Here is an 18,832-nt window from a genome sequence, read left to right as displayed (position 1 = left end):
TATGAGTCTGGCTGAGGCGTTCTGGATACGTTGGAGTTTTTTCTGTAGTTTGGCTGTGGTTCCGGCGTACAGGGTGTTTCCATAGTCCAGCCGGCTTGTGACTAGTGCACGGGTGACCGTCTTTCTTGTTTCGGTGTGGATCCAACTAAAGATTTTTTTGAGCATACGTAGGATGTTGAAGCATGACGATGAGACGGCGTTGACTTGTCTGGTCATCGAGAGGGAGGAGTCCATGATGAAGCCCAGGTTGCGTGCGTGGTCCGTTGGTTTGGGTGCGTTTCCCAGGGCCGGTGGCCACCAAGAGTCATCCCAGGCGGAGGGGGATGATCCTAAAATGAGGACTTCCGTTTTGTCCGAGTTCAGTTTTAAACGGCTGTTCTTCATCCACTCAGCTACTTCTTTCATCCCGTCGTGTAGGTTGGTTTTGGCAGAGTTTGGGTCTTTGGTGATGGAGAGGATCAGCTGGGTGTCGTCTGCGTAGGAGATGATGTTGAGGTTGTGTTGGCGCGCGATGGATGCAAGGGGACTCATGTATAAGTTGAAGAGGGTGGGACTGAGTGATGCACCTTGTGGAACGCCGCAGATGACTTCAGTGGCTTCCGATTTGAAGGGGGGGAGGTGGACTCTCTGGGTTCTTCCGGCGAGGAACGAGATGATCCAGTCCAATGCTTTTCCTTGTATTCCGACGTTGCTGAGGCGTTGTATAAGGGTGCTGTGACAGACTGTGTCGAAGGCTGCGGAGAGGTCGAGTAGGATGAGGGCAACTATTTCTCCGTTGTCCAGAAGAGTTCGAATGTCGTCTGTTGCTGCGATGAGGGCGGTCTCGGTGCTGTGTTTGGCTCGGAAGCCGGACTGTGATGGGTCGAGGGAGCCATTGGATACGAGGAAGGTGGCGAGCTGACTGTTGACGGTTTTCTCAATGACTTTGGCAGGGAAAGGGAGGAGCGAAATGGGGCGGTAGTTCTTAAGTTCAGTGGGGTCAGCTGTGGGTTTCTTCAGGAGGGCGCTGAGTTCGGCATGTTTCCAGCTTTCCGGGAAGGTAGCGGAGTTGAGGGAGAAGTTGATGACATCTCGGAGATGGGGTGCGATAATGGAGTCTGCCTTGTTGAAAATGTGGTGGGGACATGGGTCGGTTGGCGATCCTGAGTGGATGGAGTTCATCGAGCCGATGGTGTCTTCAGTGGTGATTGGGTTCCAGGCGCAAAGGTTGTTGGTGGGGGGTTTTTGTCCGGAGGTGGGTGGGGTGGATTGGTCGCCAAAGCTGTTATGTATGTCAGCGATCTTGTTGTGGAAGAACGAGGCTAGAGAGTAGCAGAGGTCTTGAGAGGGAGTGATGTCGTTGGTGCCGGCAGTGGGGTTGGTAAACTCTTTGACGATGTTGAATAATTCCTTGCTGTTGTGGGCGTTGTTGTTGAGTCGATCCTTGAATGCTGATTTCTTGGTGGTTCTGATCAGTTGGTGGTGTTTACGGGTGGCGTTCTTGAAGGTGGTCAAGTTGTCAGAGGTTGGGTTTTTTCGCCATGCTTTCTCGAGGGTGCGACAGATCTTTTTGGATTTCTTAAGGTTGTCATTGAACCAGGGGCTTTTTTGCTCCTTGTAATATTTGATGGTTTTTCAAGGGTGCTAATTCGTCAGCGCTGTGGGTGATCCATTGTGTGAGGTTGATGGCTGCTTGGTTAGGGTCCAATGATTTGGTGTGAGGGTTTTGGTGGAGCGATGTGAAGATCTGATCGGTGGTAATTTTATTCCAGTTTCTGCGGGGGATTGGTTGTGGGTGGTTGTGGGTCGTGGTCTTTTTGTAGTTGAAGTGAACGCAGCTGTGGTCCGTCCAATGGAGTCCTGTGGCATGGTCGAAGGAGATGTGCTTGCTAGAGGAGAAGATTGGGTCGAGCGTGTGTCCGGCACAGTGGGTGGGGGTGTCTACAAGTTGTTTGAGTCCGAGATTGGCGAGGTTGTCCAGAAGGGTGGTGGTGTTGCTGTCGTTGTTCTTTTCCAGGTGGAAGTTGAGGTCTCCCAGTAGAATGTAGTCCTCGGAGGGGAGGGCGTGTGGGCTGATGAAGTCAGCGATGTCTTCGCTGAATTGTGTGTGGGGGCCAGGTGGTCTGTAGATGAGGGTACCTCTGAGTGTGGTCTTGGGGTTGATGTGAATCTGGAAGTGAAGGTGTTCGGCAGTTGCGAGGGTGTCGTCAGAGCTGGTCGTGATGCGGATGGTGTTCTTATGGACGATGGCGATGCCTCCACCTGTTTGGTTGAGGCGATCCTTTTGTAAGATTTTGTAGTGTACCGGGATGGCTATGGCGATGACGGGCGCTGATGAGGCGTTCATCCAGGTTTCTGTAAGAAAGGCGACGTCCGGCGATGTGGTGTCTAGTAGGTTCCAAAGTTCAGTAGCGTGTTTGTGAACCGATCGGGTATTGAGCAGGATACATTTCAGGTGGTTAGCTACGGGGTTCTGTTTGTAGTTTGTGGATTTGGTGTGGATCCTGTTGCTGTCGAACTTGCAGGAGTGGCAAGGAAGGGAAGTTTTCACATATGACCTTCTGCACAGATTTACCATGGAGGGTCAGTAGGCAATCCCCACGGTGAGGTTCCGGGGTTAAAAATAAAAATAAAAAAGCCGATGCTCCAACATCAGCATCAGGTGTCAACAAAAGTTAGTAGTGTCATAGGCTCGGCATGGGAACTTTAGTACCACTTTGGCTAGACTCCAAGAACCGCTCAGAATCAAGCACTCGGATGCATATCTTGGGCCCCAGAACACATACCGAATTTCGATCCTTTAGTACTTGAGATTAATTCAAGAATTTTTATCTACCAATTATTGGCACAAAAAACTAGCACACCATTGCTCAATGAAACCAGGAAGGTATTAAAAGAACGGCAAATATTATAACATGAGGACTTGTTGTAGCTTTAGCAAGTATCACTAGGCTCTAAAAATAATGTTTTCTTGTAACTTTGGACCTAAGTAGGCCACCCTTGAACCACTGTCTCCTGTATATATATTAGCAAGTATCACAGCAGATATTGAAGCACGAGGGAGACAGAAGAGGACATTTTTCTGTACCTTTTCCAAAGTGCTGAAGGACGGCCATGACTGAAACCCATATTCCGAGGCAAAACGAGTTTTCGGGAAGGTTTTCCAGTCCCAGCAGTCACTGAGGTAGTTGTAGAAATGGGTGTCTCCATAATGTGGGTCGTAGGGGTCTTCAGCAACCCAGCCTTCTCTGACAGACTCCTCTCCGTTGGTCGGACTGGAAGTGAGAAAAGGGCGACTTGGATCTTCCTGTGCAGAAACAAGCGCACAAAATGCACATTACATTCAGCTGTGACGAAAATAATGTTTCTTTTTTATTTCCACATCATACCTTCATGCAAATTTCCCTGCCTGGGGTATCTTCTGTGGAAACCACATACATTGTTCTTTCTAAGGCTGCATGTTGTGTTTTATTTTTGTAGAGAAAAGTAATAGAGATTACTATTCTACAAAGGTGATGTAGTGGCCGGCAGACTGACAACAGCTCTCTTGTGAAGCCACACACAAATGTCTTCCCAAAACATGACTGTAGTTGGCCAAGCTGTAGTCCTACTATTGTCACCAGTGGGGCTCACGCACATCAGAAACCCTTGACCAAACCCACTTCAGGGGCTCTAAGAAAGTCACCATCCCCATCAGCCACAAAATATGCAGTCTAAAACAAGGACCCCATCTAGACACAGTTCATAATCTTCTGATGGAGCATTGTCGTTCTTCATTCTCCAGGGCCCTTTAGGAAGTTGTTCTACTTTGTCTAAGGAAAAGAGAAATGCGATCCAATATGACATAAAAAGTCTGAGGGACAGGGTATGGAAATGTAACATAGAAATTGTATACGAGATTACCACAGTTCAGATAGCCGGGTCAGAATCACTCACAACAAAGCACAAATAAGAACAGCAGAAAATAAAACAAAGGGATTGTTCAGGGTTCACTGCAGAATCACTAGAACCACGTCATGCCTAAAACAAGCTCTGCACCAGTGCACAATACTGGGACGATCTTCTAACCTTTTGGGACACATAAATGTACAAAATTGGTCACATAATCTGGCTTGATCTGGGAACGTCCCTTACAATTACAAGACATGATATGATAGCCAATTTATAATGTGTGCAGCTATTACCAGGAGTGTCCCGGCACAGATGTAGACAGGTCAGTCATATGGACATTAAACTTGCACAAAGAGCCAGGTTTTCAGTTTCTTTCTGAACAGCAATGAGTTACTAACAGCGTAGCCCCATCGGGGGCTGGTTCCATGCTGATGCACCCAGAAATGTTAGTGATCTACCTCCAGATCTTGGACACTGGTACTTTGGGATCACAGCTAGAAGCTTATTGATAGGTCGTAGATGTCTAGCTGGGTTAAAGAAGCTAAATCTAGGTCTGAGGTATGTGGGGCCTGTCTAATACAGAGCACAATGTACCAATGTTAGAGCCTTAAATTGAATCCTCTCCCTACTGGGTAAACAATGAAGTCCCCGCAAATGTGGGCTAATGTGTTGTCTTTTTGGCAAATTTAGCAGAAGGTCGAGCTGCAGCATTCTAGATCAACTACAATTTATCCTCTTTCCCTCCAGAATGTGCTGTCTTTATTCAATCAAGTGGTTCTCCACAGCAGACAGAATCGAAACCTTGAATTTATCAGCAGAACGTAGCAGGGAAGTATTTCTCAATGAAGGCACCAACATGCTAACTATAGGTGGCTGCGAACTGATCAAAGGTTACCGGTTACCAGAAGAGTTGACTGAGGGAGATAACTTCTACCCCTTCGTAGTGAAGGTGTGTGAATTAAGTGGTCATCTTGGCCAACGCATGACTAAACTTTCATTATTGCTGCACTTGAACCATATATCCCCACACTATCAAGTCAACATCTTTCTTGATGTCTAGGAACCAGGAGCATATATTTTCCTCAGTCTGCATGCTATTCAGAAAAACTTGTAAATTTACCTCTGTGCTCCTATTAGCCCTGGAACACCTCAAGAAACCTATACCCTAATATTTTTTGCAGGATTTTACTGTCCTGTATATGGATGGACATAGGGGACACACTGGGTCAGTGTAACCAGGCGCTATACAAATACAAATAACATAACATAACATAGGCTATATGACCTCATTGCTTCAGATCATTATCGAGTTTAAGTAGAACTATGAATGCCTCAGCCGGTTCCAAGTAGATGCTCTTGTATGAGAGCTTAACCATACATGTTGTTCATCCTGGAGGCAAGTAGCTCAAGCTGTAACCTATATAACTCTTGCTCTACACTGCTTCGGTTTCTAGCAAGGCTCGCAGTCTCCAGGAATTAGTCACCATTCTCATGCCGCAGAAATATAATCCAAATTTGCTGCATGGTTAACCTGTCCGTTAGAGTGAGGTATACCACACAAGGGGTGCCTATATAATACAGAGTTAATACTACATTGAAGGTCTTCCAGACCATACTAATGTACAAAGCACTATTTCATAGTATGCCACTGCTTTCTTCATCTAAAATCCCTCAACATCCAGAGGACACAATATTTAGTGATACTGCCCTCCTTCTTTATGATGGGATTTGTGTTACCCACAAGAAGGATCAGAACATGGTCTGAAAGTAATAACTCCAGGTAATCAGCTTCACCAAAATCAGGATTCACTAGACCTGTCAATAACATAGCCAGTTGTTTAGCAATGGAGATCATTAGAACTCAGTTCTCAATGCTATTTTCCCAGCAGCATATATAAACTTGCTCATATTCACTCATTAGACTTCCAGTGTCATAATGCAAAGCTGTGAGGCAGGCGGGTGAACTGTCAAATATAGTAGTATGTACCTAACTCAAATCATCAATGTCATATGCTTTCACTCCATTCGCTAAAGGCAGTAATCGACTATTGTGTGTTGTATAAAGTGGCGACCTTTCATTCAAGCTACACACCCACCCTATTTTGTCATTCTTTAATCTCCCACATCATACAAGAAGGGTTTTAAGTGATTGATTGTGATTAAAGTATTGCCCCTATTCAGATCCCCTTCCACTATGAAAAATCTTCGGTGTCACCCCATTTGCAAGTTACAGGAACAATCACAAACCTAATGCCCCTGCAACTGCCAGTTTGTTTAGGTTGAGTGGTGGCCTACCAGAACTCAACCTAGTACAATCCCGTTTGTGTTTTCCTGCCCCCCCCAACAATAATGCTCTAATTTTCGACTTTAAAATGCATTGTTGCAGCCTTGCCAATAATTTATCGTTTCTGTAGGATCCCATAGTCAAACTAAAATATCACATAAAACACAACATTCTAAGCATTCACTTCTTCTCCTGCGTATTTTCCAACAGCTACCCCTCTCTCTCGTTCAACAAAATGTGTAATAGCCACTAATGATAACAATCATTTGACCACCATGTGCCACATATATCACGGTTGCAGACTCTTTAGAAAGCTCTGGTGATCTGTTTCTCGTGCACTCTCTCTAATTCTAGTGTTTGTTCCTGCATCATTTTTTTCCTTCAAGTGTTAGATCCACCCTCTCTGGCTAATCACATGCGAACTCTGTAGTATTATGCAGTTCCAGACCTCTGGGGGATTTGAAAAGAACCAGAACATATCCTTTTTTTAATTTTTTTTATTTATTTCAATTTCAGCAACAAAGAGTAGATTAAATGGAATAGGGATGTGAAATAGCATTCCTGGCAGGAATCTTAGCGATTTTTGTATAAGCTGTAGTAATGCAGGGAATCACATTGCGGTAAACATACTCGATTCGATTTAAGTTCTTTATTCTGTTTGAAATAAAACCACAGTTCCCAAACCACAGAAGAAGGGACCTAGTCATGTTGGTGTTTCATCTAACATAGAGAGTGTAAAATATGACACAATGCGTTGAGAATGTTTGAAAACTCTTGGGCAAAACATGTCAATATAATACAAAATATGCTGTGCAGAATGTAAGCTAAGGTAGCAAATTGCAAACAGTAAACACAACATTAAAACAGAATATCATATGAGTCCTAACATGTTCCTATGCTCATCGGTCATAACGAAACCACAGTATAGACTGGTATGTGCAAAACGTGGAGTCCGCCAATTCATCATAAAGTGCAAATGCAATTGACGTTGAGGATTACAAAATGCCTGTGCAGCTTAGTGCATTGATGTAGGGCTGATTAAAACCTGTCAGCAAGTACTAAGTTGCCGTATTGAGAGGACCCCTGGTTTGTCACTAGGCTCCATAAAAACAAAAACCTCTCTCTGAGGTGTGCTGTGTTAAATAAAAGAAAGTTGCAAACCACCCGAACATCACTCTCAGACCATCACTGCGGCACTATGAGCCTGGAGACCCACCAGATCTTGCTGGTGCCTTCCTGGGAACAGAACACTATGGCTATTCTACCAAACTGTTGCCCCACAATGGGGCACTAAACCCTCTGTAGAAGTAGATAAAGGTTTGGACCATCAGGAAGTCACATAAAAATATCTGAAGCGTGGTTGATGCGTATAATTAACATGTTTCCAAGTGATATGGTTTTCTATATAAGGAGGAAACAATAAAACTAATAAAAGGGTCCTCCAGAAAACATAGGTATGAAAAAGCATCTTCATAATTCCTGATACTCTAAGCTAAAAACAAAAGTTTTAAAAAGTTTCCTGATTCCAGTATAAAAATAACAAAAAAAGATAAAATGCATTGTTGTGTGGGTGGATCTTCCTTCACACGGACATTTGACAGAACCAGAACATATCCTGACTCAGAATCCACTACCTAGCTGGGTACATAAGCCTGTATTTACAATTCAGTTCTTACAGTTTCTTTTTTCAAGGAGTAGGAGTTTCTCTGCTTCTGCATAATTTAAGCGAAGATCAGAATAGGAAACTCTTCCACAATTGTTTTTAAACAACTTGTTACTCTCAAATGGAGATGGGGTCTAGTTTCTATCCGTAAACTTCTGAATTTGTGAACGTGAGGGTGTTCCCAGGGCAAAGCATAATTTGTAAACAAATAAGTGCCAGGGCACAAGGAATTCCTACAGCTGGCAACATCCCATAGCTTCACGGTTGACTAAAGCCATCGTCAACATTACCTTGTCACCATCCCACTGAAACAAGTGTGACATTTTTAACTATCCTAAGCTATAAAGATGGGGCAGAAGCGCTAGTTGAATAATTTTGTATTAGTAAATTAAATTGGTAAACACTCCACTGACATGCTCTGCTCAAAACTAGGCTGAGACCACCACCATGTGCTGTACTCACACAAACAAGTGCCAGAGCTTAAAAGAAAGTGATGGTGCCAACCACCAATAAACACCGGCAAAAATTAAACACTGTCCCAGGGGCACAATAATTTGTTCATTCTACACCATTCTCTGGCACGCATATCATGCAAATTATGCATCTTCAAGATCTAACTTCTGCATTTCCATTCTGTTCTCTAGATACTTGGAGATACAGACCATCCTGGGAGGTTTTAATCAGAGATTAGACACTGTGCCTAGTTTATATACTGTGTCCTTCATTTTGAAGGCCCATGCAAAAACCTTCCACAGATCTACAGGTTGAAATCTGTACTTGCAGTCTCAATTTTTCCCTCTATAGCTCCTTCAGTATAACTATTACTGTATTATCCTCAGCTGCTCCTAAACAAAACCTCAATTTCTTCAGTTGAATCACCACTGTAAACCTTTTCCCCATTACTTGTGTATATATCTATGTATGGTTCTCTGTATCAAATCTTTTTAGTACTTATCACCCACCATGCTTTGGATCCCCTGTTGCACTGCCCGATCACCCTGCTCTGGAAGTAAAATTCCTTTGTGATGAGCAGATTTCATCTAGATGTGAGGCTTTAAACCCAATCAACCTGTGGTTACCTTACTATGTAGCAGGACCAGACACTGCTTTTCAAAGCTGTTTATAAAGAGCATGTATATGTGGCTTAGCCTTCTACCACTGTGTGAGTTAACTCCTGCACGAGTGCAGTAGATGAAATGTTGTAAATAGCTAATGTATATCTTTTTCTATTCAATATGGATATTTACAGAGAAATTAAAGAACCGAATCACTTCTTTAAAAGAAATCAACACAACGTGTAGCTAAGATTTTTCTGTTGACTATTTTGCAAAAAGTTTGGATACACAATGAGGAAGAAATGCCTCAAAGGGAAAAATCAATGCTCCTTTTGCCATCATGAATGCATAACCAAGATCTATGGGAGAAACTACTTTTGCTCATACATTAAACAATGACAACCTTCTCAAGGTTACACCTCCCTATCAGAAGCTAAAGTTGGAGTTGACAATGTCCTTATGATGCACACTCAGGGATCAGAAGTGTTGGAGAGTAACCAACCACAGGTTTGGAATTGCTATAGCCTGACTTCAAGTAAATATTGTTTGGTGTCAAGGACAGTGCTGTAAATAGCTTTAAAGTGTTTAGTCTGTTTTCACTGTTTATTACCTGGAACTCCTAGTGTGTTCCTATGTTATGATTCTAGTTAAGAATTATAGCTTGGTCAGTTGATGCTTGGCCAGATGGTGTTATGCTGTTTATCCTGTACTGCGAATAAACTTGTTCCAGACAAGTCTCATCCTGCTTCAATCATCATTGATACCTTACTACATTTTGGAGACAAGGACTAGTATCTGGCCAAAGGATCTGCAGCGCAGTGGGACCCATAATCAAAGGTTTACAGGATAAAAACGGCTTTCACCGCAAAAGAACTCCATGTGCATCTAGTGAATCATCGCTATCTACCCGCAACAGAAAACTGAAATTACATTAACCATTTGGAAAGGTGAGCGCTTATCATAAACTTTGAAAATTCAGCTCATACCGTAGACCTTACTAAACGGTTGCCGCTGTTGCCTAGTTGCCGCGAGCGTCTCGTGGTCTACATCCTCGTGACTGCTCCTCACGCAAGCTACTTCCAGCGCGGCCCTTACCAAACGGACCGCGGAGATCACGTCACTCCGGAGTCATACGCTGCTCGTCATACGCTGCTCGTCACACGCACGCTGCCCGTTGCTTGAGCGTCAGCTGTCAGTTTCATTTCAACGCTACTCGCGTTGCGCTTCCAGTCACAACTACGGAGCCAGTAAACTTCAACGTGATCTCGCCGTGCAATAACATCACATGTTATGCAAGTTCCTGTGAACGAAGAAAATAAGTAATCGCCATTTACAAAAACAAACAACGCGAGGATGAGTCCATAGATGATTATGTCGCGCGTTTGCAGGGAACTTTCTGTAAAGTGTAACTTTGGCCAGATGACAGATGAACACATACGCGATCAGTTAATTGTTCAATATAACAATCGGAAAATACAGGAACGCTTATGGGCAGCAAAAAACCCGACTTTAAAAGTTGCCATTGAACTTGCAAAAATTGTTGAGGAAAGCGAGAAATGTATGAAAGAATTGCAAAAAAGTGGTATTGATCTTAAGGTTGCAGAGGTTTCCAACAAAACAGTTGTCTCTAGTGACAACAGTGATACTGACAGTTGTGCTGTTGCTCTTGTTAGAAAGAAAGGGTATGCTGTTCAAAAGAAGAATTATAGTCAACAGTACGCTAAGTCGCAATCTAAAGTGTGTTCTAGATGTGGTAGTGATACTCATTCCTCAGATGCGAAGTTTTGTTTCGCTAATAACAAAGAATGCTTAAAATGTGGCAAACAAGGTCACTTTGCTAAAATGTGTAAAAATAGAAGCAACCCTAAAGTGACTGTCGTGATTGATTATAGTGAACTGAATCGTGACGTCAACAAATTGCTAGTCCTACATGATTCAGTATTTACTTGTCAAGACAGAAGAGAAAGAATTGCGAAGGCTGAATTTATTATTCAGGAAAAACCCATTAGCCTTATGGTAGACACCGGCTCTAAATGGACCATCATTCCCTTGTCATTAGTTAAACAACACTGGGGTCACAAAACTTTACTAGAGTGTGATATTTTCCCTTCTGGTTATCAGGGAGAGAAGATAGATCTTCTTGGATATTTCAAAGCTGAAATCCTTTTTAAAAACAGATCAACACTTGGTAAGGTTTATGTGTCCGTTGATGGACCGGCAATATTAGGTCGTGTTCACCAATATGATCTTCACATAGTCATTAATCCCAGAACAGAAGATCCCGTAATGGTTGTGGATGATCTTAGTGTGAATGACATACTTTTAAGTTTCAACAATGTCTTTAGAGAACAATTAGGGGAATTACAAGGCTATTCCCATAAAATAATATTAAAAGAGGGTAGTATTCCCATCCAGCATAAAGCAAGAAGGGTTCCATTTACAGTACGGAAGGAAGTGAAGGCTGTTCTGGAAGAAATGCTGCAGGGCCGGATTATCGAGCCTGTCGAAGCATCCCCGTGGATTTCTCCTGTGGTTATTTCCCAGAAGCCCGATAACAAAATTAGATTTTGTGTGGACCTTAGGTCATTAAATAAATGTGTTGTTGCAGATGTTTTTCCTTTGCCAAATATTGGAGAACTAGTTTCTACCTTGAAAGGAGCCAAATACTTCAGCAAACTTGATCTGAAACATGCCTACCACCAGATTCGGCTTGAGGAAGGGTCTAAACATTTGACTGCTTTTATTACTGGTGAAGGAACGTTTCAGTTCACGAGATTACCCTTTGGGCTGATTTCAGCCGCGAGTGTTTTTCAGAGAATGGTCTCTGAGGTATTTAAAGGGTTAGAAAAGGTCATCTATTTCCAAGATGATATTTTAATCTTTGGAGACTCAATTGATGAACACAATAATGTTCTTCAAAGGGTCTTGCGCAGAATAGATGAAGCTGGTCTTACCTTGCGGAAGGAGAAGTGTGCATTTTTAGTGTCTGAGATTGAGTATTTGGGTTTTTCTCTCTCAGATGAAGGTGTTAAACCAAAAGGAAATTTGTTGGAGGCGATAGACCTTGCTCCGTCTCCTGTAGACAAGGACCAATTGCGATCCTTCATGGGTTTAATTGAGTTTTACTCCAAATTTCTGAGGGACTTTTCTAGTAAGACTGCTCCTTTGAGAAGCTTACTGAAGAAAGGGGTAAAGTTTTCATGGACCAGTGAACAAGAGGTTTGTTTTAAGTCAATTAAGAGTGAGCTCTCTTCTGCTAACGTTCTCACTCCTTTTGATACCAAACGTTCGTCAATTTTAATGGTTGACGCTAATGGAGTTGGTTTGGGTGCTGTACTTTTCCAACGGCATGGGAACGAAGAAAAGACCATCGCTTTTGCCTCCAGGCCTTTGACTGTGTCAGAATCCAATTATTCCGTAATTGAACGCGAAGCTCTTGATGCTGTATGGGGCACCTATTATTTCAGGACATACTTATGGGGCACTAGGTTTGTGTTGCGTTCTGATCACAAACCTCTAGTAAATATCTTGGCTCCCGGTGGCACTGGCAAGGGCTCACCCAGATTGGCAAGGTTAGCATCACGCCTACAAGATTTTCAGTTTGATGTGCAATTTGTTCAAGGATGGAAGAACATTTAGGCTGATTGCTTGTCTCGTTTACCCATGAAGTCCAGTGGTAGTGAGAAGTCATTGACGATACCCCTGGATGACTGTGCGATTGCCTTTACACAAGATGTTTTGTTTCTATGTGCAGAGTCATTTTCACTTGATGAGTGGTCTAAGGGTATGGAAACGGATGTCGTTTTGAATCAGGTTGTGGATCTCATTGTCAAGGGGTCTAGAAGAGAGAGTACCGTTGAACCCTCTGTCAGGCCTTACATTAGAGTCCTGGATGAATTGTCCGTGTCTGACAATAATGTATTGATGCGTGGTGACAGGTTTATTCCTCCTTTTTCACTTAGGAAAAAAATACTTGATTTAGCTCATGAGGGTCACCTAGGCCAGTCTCTCACCCAACGAAGAGTTAAAGAGAATTTTTGGTGGCCTTCCATTGACACTGATGCCGTGGAGTGTGTGGTGCAATGTTGTTTTTGTAAAGAGGGGGAGAAACGCTTGAAAGTGATTGGTTCTCAGAATGAAAGTAATATTTCTTATGAGATTTTTCCTTGGCACACTGTGTCTCTAGATTTTATTGGACCCATGAATGAGTTGCCGTTCAATCAACGTTTTGCCATAGTAATCATTGATTGTTTTTCAAAGTGGCTCACGGTTCGGTTCGTTAGAGATATCAATACCGATTCTACTATCAATTTCTTGAAAAGTGTGTTCTTGGATGAGGGTTTTCCTTCTGTGTTAATAACGGACAACGGCACACAACTAACCTCTGGTAAAATGGTTTCATTTTTAAAAGAGTGTGGGATTCGCCATCACCGAACCAGTTTATATAACCCACAGAGTAACGGAATGTGTGAGAGGGTCAATAGGTTAATTAAGGGGATTATACAGATGTCTGTTGAGTTTGGTTGTTTTTCTAATGATAAAGTTCAAGAACTTGTTTGGGCATATCGTTCAACTCCCCACAAACATGAGTGTAAGTCCCCTTTTGAGTTGATGCGTGGTTGCCCTCCTGTAACTAAGCTGACACCTTCTTGGTTAAGGAATCTGGACAAGATTTCCCCAGTGAAGCCTTCATTAGATGGCACTTCTGTGTCAATTGGTGTGGGGGATTTGGTCAAAGAAAAAGCCGGGGAGGTTTTCTAAGGGCCTCTCGAAGTTTAGGGGTCCTTTTTCTGTTAAGCGTGTTTGTCCTCATAGTGTTCTTCTTGACAATGGTGAGTGGTGGAATTTTAGGAGGGTAGCTTTGTACAGGAGGCTGTGTGAGGTAGATGTGAAGACTACTCTACCTTCGTCTGTTTCTTCTAACAATGGTTACATGTTATCTGCCCATTGTGATTGGAATTCTGGATCGCAAACCAGTGAAAGGGGGGAGGTAGGTAGTGGTGATACTTCTTCATCTTCTTTTTCTGTTAATGACGTGTCTGTTCCTACACCTTCATGCTCTGGTGACACTGTCTCATCTTCTACACCTTTGCTTTCCAATGAATCTGTTTCTACAAATGAGATTACTTCTAGAAATGTTAGATTTCGTCGTCCACCTATATATCTCAGTGAATATGTTCAATAGCTGTTTTATTTGTTTTCTTTTTGGGTTTAAGGGAGGGGGTTTCTTTATGGCTTTAAGGGAGGGAGATATGTTGTAAATAGCTTTAAAGTGTTTAGTCTGTTTTCACTGTTTATTACCTGGAACTCCTAGTGTCTTCCTATGTTATGATTCTAGTTAAGAATTATAGCTTGGTCAGTTGATGCTTGGCCAGATGGTGTTATGCTGTTTATCCTGTACTGCGAATAAACTTGTTCCAGACAAGTCTCAACCTGCTTCAATCATCATTGATACTTTACTACAGACAGCAAGTTTTCTATTCTGTCCTTGGAGCGAGTAGGTCCAACCCCCTGCAGCACCAACCCTTTGGCTCCCAGTTTACAGTCCCACATTATGGATCAAGGAAGGGCACTGTCTGCATTTCAGGTGATATTTGTGTCCATGTGGTAATGCTGTTCGAACTAGTATTTAAGGTTCAGTTATACAAAACCTTTCTTATCACAGTGAATACTCTAAGAACATGTAAGCCAGGACTACACTTTTGACAGTGGCTCCAGTGTAAAAATGTGCACACTCATTTGCAAAGTTAAACAATATGAGCTACCTACAATGCACCAAGAATTTTCTCTGAATAGATGCAAATATCTTCAGAAGCTTGAAAGCAAGATTGATGAGCTTTTGCTATAAAAATCTTTTTTACAAAACAAATGCAACTAGGAAATGTTAAATTGTAGGTAACATTTCATTGAAGCATCATTTAGTAAAATGTGATGCATGCTAGCATTTCCCAAAAAAGTTCAAAATGGAAAATCAGAGAAACCAGTTTCAACAAGATAATGGGAAATATGAAAGTAAACAAGTACCGGCAAAGCCAATTGATCCAGAATTGGTGGTCAAGCCTTTTGGTTTTGTCAATGCGTGTCTTGTTTGGATATGGGGTTTGTAACACTTTATGGGAGCTCCTAGGTCCTCACCATTATAACAAATATGAACAAAAAGCAATGATATTTTTTGGTCTCAAAAAGCACACACAGACACCGTAGTCCTTGGCACAGAACAAAGCTACTTTGTGTGCTGATATGCTCCTTGTGACAGAGTGGAAGCAGTTGATGAATAGATAGAGAGAGAGGAAGAATTGTAATAAAAACAAAAGGTATTGTTTAAATTCAGACATAATTAGGGGCCAAATTTCTAAAGAAAGTCACAAAATTGCACCTATGGTATATGACCATGTAATATTGCATAACTACGGCTTTCATGAATTCACAAGAATTTACAAAAGTAGGCCAGAAAATCGTTTCCTAGAAAATATTTGTGAACTGCTTTTTTGCACAAGCAAATATGTAGGTGTAGATTTGCGCATGCAAAAATCTATTGAGTGTTTACAATTTCACTTCCCCTCAAACCACTTTTCCCTAACCCTGGAAGAAGTTTTACTTCTGCCATTGTCAGGAGTAAATTTTCAACCTTTCTCGGTGTGGGAAAACATTAGAGAAGAGCTGGCGAAAACCCCTAAAACAATCAATTTAGTAGGTTTGCGTAGACACAAAAGGGCATTCCAACCCTGGAACTATTGTTTAACTCTACCTCCAGCCCCAGTATGTAGATCTGCGGAAAGGTGGCAAAATAAGCAAATTGCTAGAATTTAAACCCTATTATAGTATGACCCCAGGCATAATCAGAAAGGCTAACATCAGAGCTTTTATATAATGAGATTGCTGCCACAACTTGCCGCTGCACTATGTGGCACCAAAGGGACAAGTGGATTTTTTTACAGCACAAGAAGATTTATGAAGCAACCTGTTCCATGGACAAGTAGCTATGTTATTACAACTCACAACCCTGCCAACAATAATTAAGTCCAACCAGCAAAGGAAGAAAGCATCCACTAGAACATCTAGAGTCACACTTCGTATTCAGCATCTCAAACTTGTGGAAGTGTCACAGCAGCTGAGCACATGATCAGCTGTTTTAATATAAATGTATATGTCACTGTTTATTTGGTATTTACAAGGTTTGGTACGCAGGGTGGAATGTTCAGTAATCAAATAAGGGTTTTTGTTGCTCCTCATTAGATTACATTGTAGCATATGTACAAACACAAATAAAAACAATAGTGGAGCACAATGCATTAGAATAAAAGTACATTATGATAAATGCTGGTAAATATATGTGATACACACAACCCTCTTAACAAAGTGCTCTAGTAGCAGGATCAAGTAAAAAACAAATAAAAAGCATACATTTACAAACTACAATGCAATGTAAAACACAAGGAGTCAGAAGTGTAGACGTTAATTCCCTGTCTTTGGCTTTCAATATAACAGTACTACAGACCTTCTGATTCTTGGCGCGCAAGTATATTGATAGCTATATACCAATCACATTTGTTTATTTGAAACCAACATTTTTGTTAATTTGTCTTGCAGAGATCTACAAAAATTCAAACAAGTTGTCCTTGGCTAACTTTAGAAGAACTTCAAATGATTCTCTCAACTTTTTTTCCATGTCCCCCACCCATTTGCACCACCTTTCGTCACATGATCACTTACTGAAAGAACAATGTCTCTGATGTTTTTCACGTAAAGTGTTATGTAGTCCTGTAGGTAGAGTGACTGGAGATCGCGTGGGATGAAGAACCAGTTCATTGCAAGAGCTGCCTCATTTTCATTATTTCCACTCCATATGATGATGGACGGATGAGATTTCAGTCTTCTCATCTGGAACAAAATGGTAAGTTGAAAAGGTAACATGATTTGTAATCATTAATTTAAAGTGTCTCTTTATATTTCGTTCATGAGTCATCCCTTGTTTTTGTCCATTTTCTACCCTTTACTCTTTCACAAAAATGACCAATCTGAGACAATGTCGCAGACAAAGCCTCCTATTTTCTGTCTCAATCCGACCAGGTCCACTGTCTGTTCCCTAAGTGGCACAATCTGTGAAACTAAACTACACAGAGGAAGAAGCGAAGCCCCCCTGTGAAACTACAATTTCCGCTAAGCCTTAAAGGTGAACTCTTCGTGCCACGGTCTGCTGAACACCCAAAATGGCTTCCTTAAAGAAAAAATAACACACAGTAACCCAAACGTTTACTGCTTATGTGCGAAGATTATTTGGGAATCTAAAACAAAATCACATCGCAATCTGTGACATTTTTCAGTAACATACCACGCCCACTAAACTGAGCACTGACACATTGCACAAAATATCATGGCAACCTGGAAAACATACATCCGCACTACGGTGTGAAGAAACTGAATGAACAGATCTGTATAACACAAATTGAAATGTTATACTAATCAATACAATAAAGATGGGTTTCAACAAGCACTTCCTGATTAAATGTACTGTACAAAAAATATGTGAAAATCTAAAAGTTCAATTCAGCTGTAGAAGCGTCATTCCCTGTTTCGAGCTTAGTATTTGTAGGTTGCCCCACCCTCTCTCCTCGCATTAACATGGACACAGCATGCCTGTGGTGGGCACTGCTCCATGGAACATCTACCTCGCCTCCCTATTTAGAAGGTTTAATTTCTGCACACATAGATTTTCCAGTTTTTCCCCCAAGCTTTTCGATTTGTTTCTTTTAATATCCTAGCAATACCTTGCTCCAAAATGTTTAGTCAAATGCTGATGAAGTCCCTAATGTAAGATCAATCTATGAACGAATCAGTTTTTGGACTGACCACTGTTGTACTTTTTTCTTGGCCTTACTAATGTATTTGTCTGGTGGGGTTTTCATAGCTGTGGCACAATGCTGAAATTTACAATGCTCCCTTCAGCACATTTTTATTTCCCATTTACCTGCAACACCGAATATGTAACTTTGTGTACTCTTCCTGCAGGTACAAACACACGTATTGACACAGCCAGTTAGTTTGTTTTTGGCATTGCGCATCCACGCTATCACACACACATTCTACAAATACCCATACACCCAGTCCAACATACAAACAGGCTTTGCTGTGTACTTATATTTTTAGTGCAGCTCCAGCAGCCTGACCCACAGCAACAAACAGTACAAACCTATTGACTTTGCAAACGTTTGTTACAAATCGGGTGCTAGATTAGAGGAAGAAGGATTTCCTTTTCAGCACTTGACTCTCAATCCCCATTCTGAACTGAAGCATATTTTATGTAGGATCTCATGGTACATGGTGCAGAATGCTGCTGATAGGTCCAGCAGTCCCAGCAGACAAATATATTTATTTAGAATAGCGTTAAGAATATGAAGAGCTCCTATTTCACTAATGCATTTGGGATGATATCCAGGATTAAAAGAGTTCGGTAGGTAGCAATGCTGAAAGGAAGAGAAGAGAAGCAAACTATTCAACGACTTTGCCAAGGAAGAAAATATGGTAACTTTTCAACTTTTAAGCTGAGTCAACAGACGGCTCAGCTTCTACACCCCCACCCGCCAGCTCCGCTCCTCCGGCCTCGCACTCACCACAGTCCCTTGCTTCCGAAGAACGACCGCCGGCGGCAGATCCTTCTCCCACCTCTCCGCCAAGACCTGGAACACCGTCCCCACCAAGCTATGGCAGACCCAAGACCTACTGGCCTTCAGAAGACTCCTCAAGACCTGGCTCTTCGATCAGTAGCAGCACCCCCCTAGCCCCCCCCCCCCCCAGCGCCTTGAGACCCTAACATGGATGTAGTGCGCTCTATAAATGTCTTGATTGATTGATAGGTTTTGGATGTCTGTACGGTCAAGGCTTAGACTGAGCAAATCAACCTAGGTGTTGATTTGGCCAGATTGTAAAGTGAAGGAAAAATATGTTCTTCACAGAGAAACT

The 18,832-nt window shown here is 42.1% G+C and overlaps 1 protein-coding gene across 1 annotated transcript in view; it reads right to left on the bottom strand.

The window, feature by feature from the left end:
* MANBA (mannosidase beta) overlaps positions 1-18,832 on the bottom strand; it is a 286,149-nt gene that overhangs the window by 72,079 nt on the left and 195,238 nt on the right. Inside the window, exons 11-12 of the mRNA XM_078676071.1 lie at positions 16,586-16,753; positions 3,068-3,286 (exon numbers count right to left, since the gene is read on the bottom strand). Coding sequence (XP_078532197.1) covers positions 3,068-3,286; positions 16,586-16,753 — 387 coding nt within the window. The remainder of the gene's footprint in view (positions 1-3,067; positions 3,287-16,585; positions 16,754-18,832) is intronic.

The sequence above is a fragment of the Lissotriton helveticus genome, chromosome 2_1, assembly GCF_964261635.1.
Source record: "Lissotriton helveticus chromosome 2_1, aLisHel1.1, whole genome shotgun sequence".
Lineage (NCBI taxonomy): Eukaryota > Metazoa > Chordata > Amphibia > Caudata > Salamandridae > Lissotriton > Lissotriton helveticus.
The sequence above is the reverse complement of the archived record's forward strand: the minus strand, read 5'-3'. Positions and strand labels throughout refer to the sequence as shown.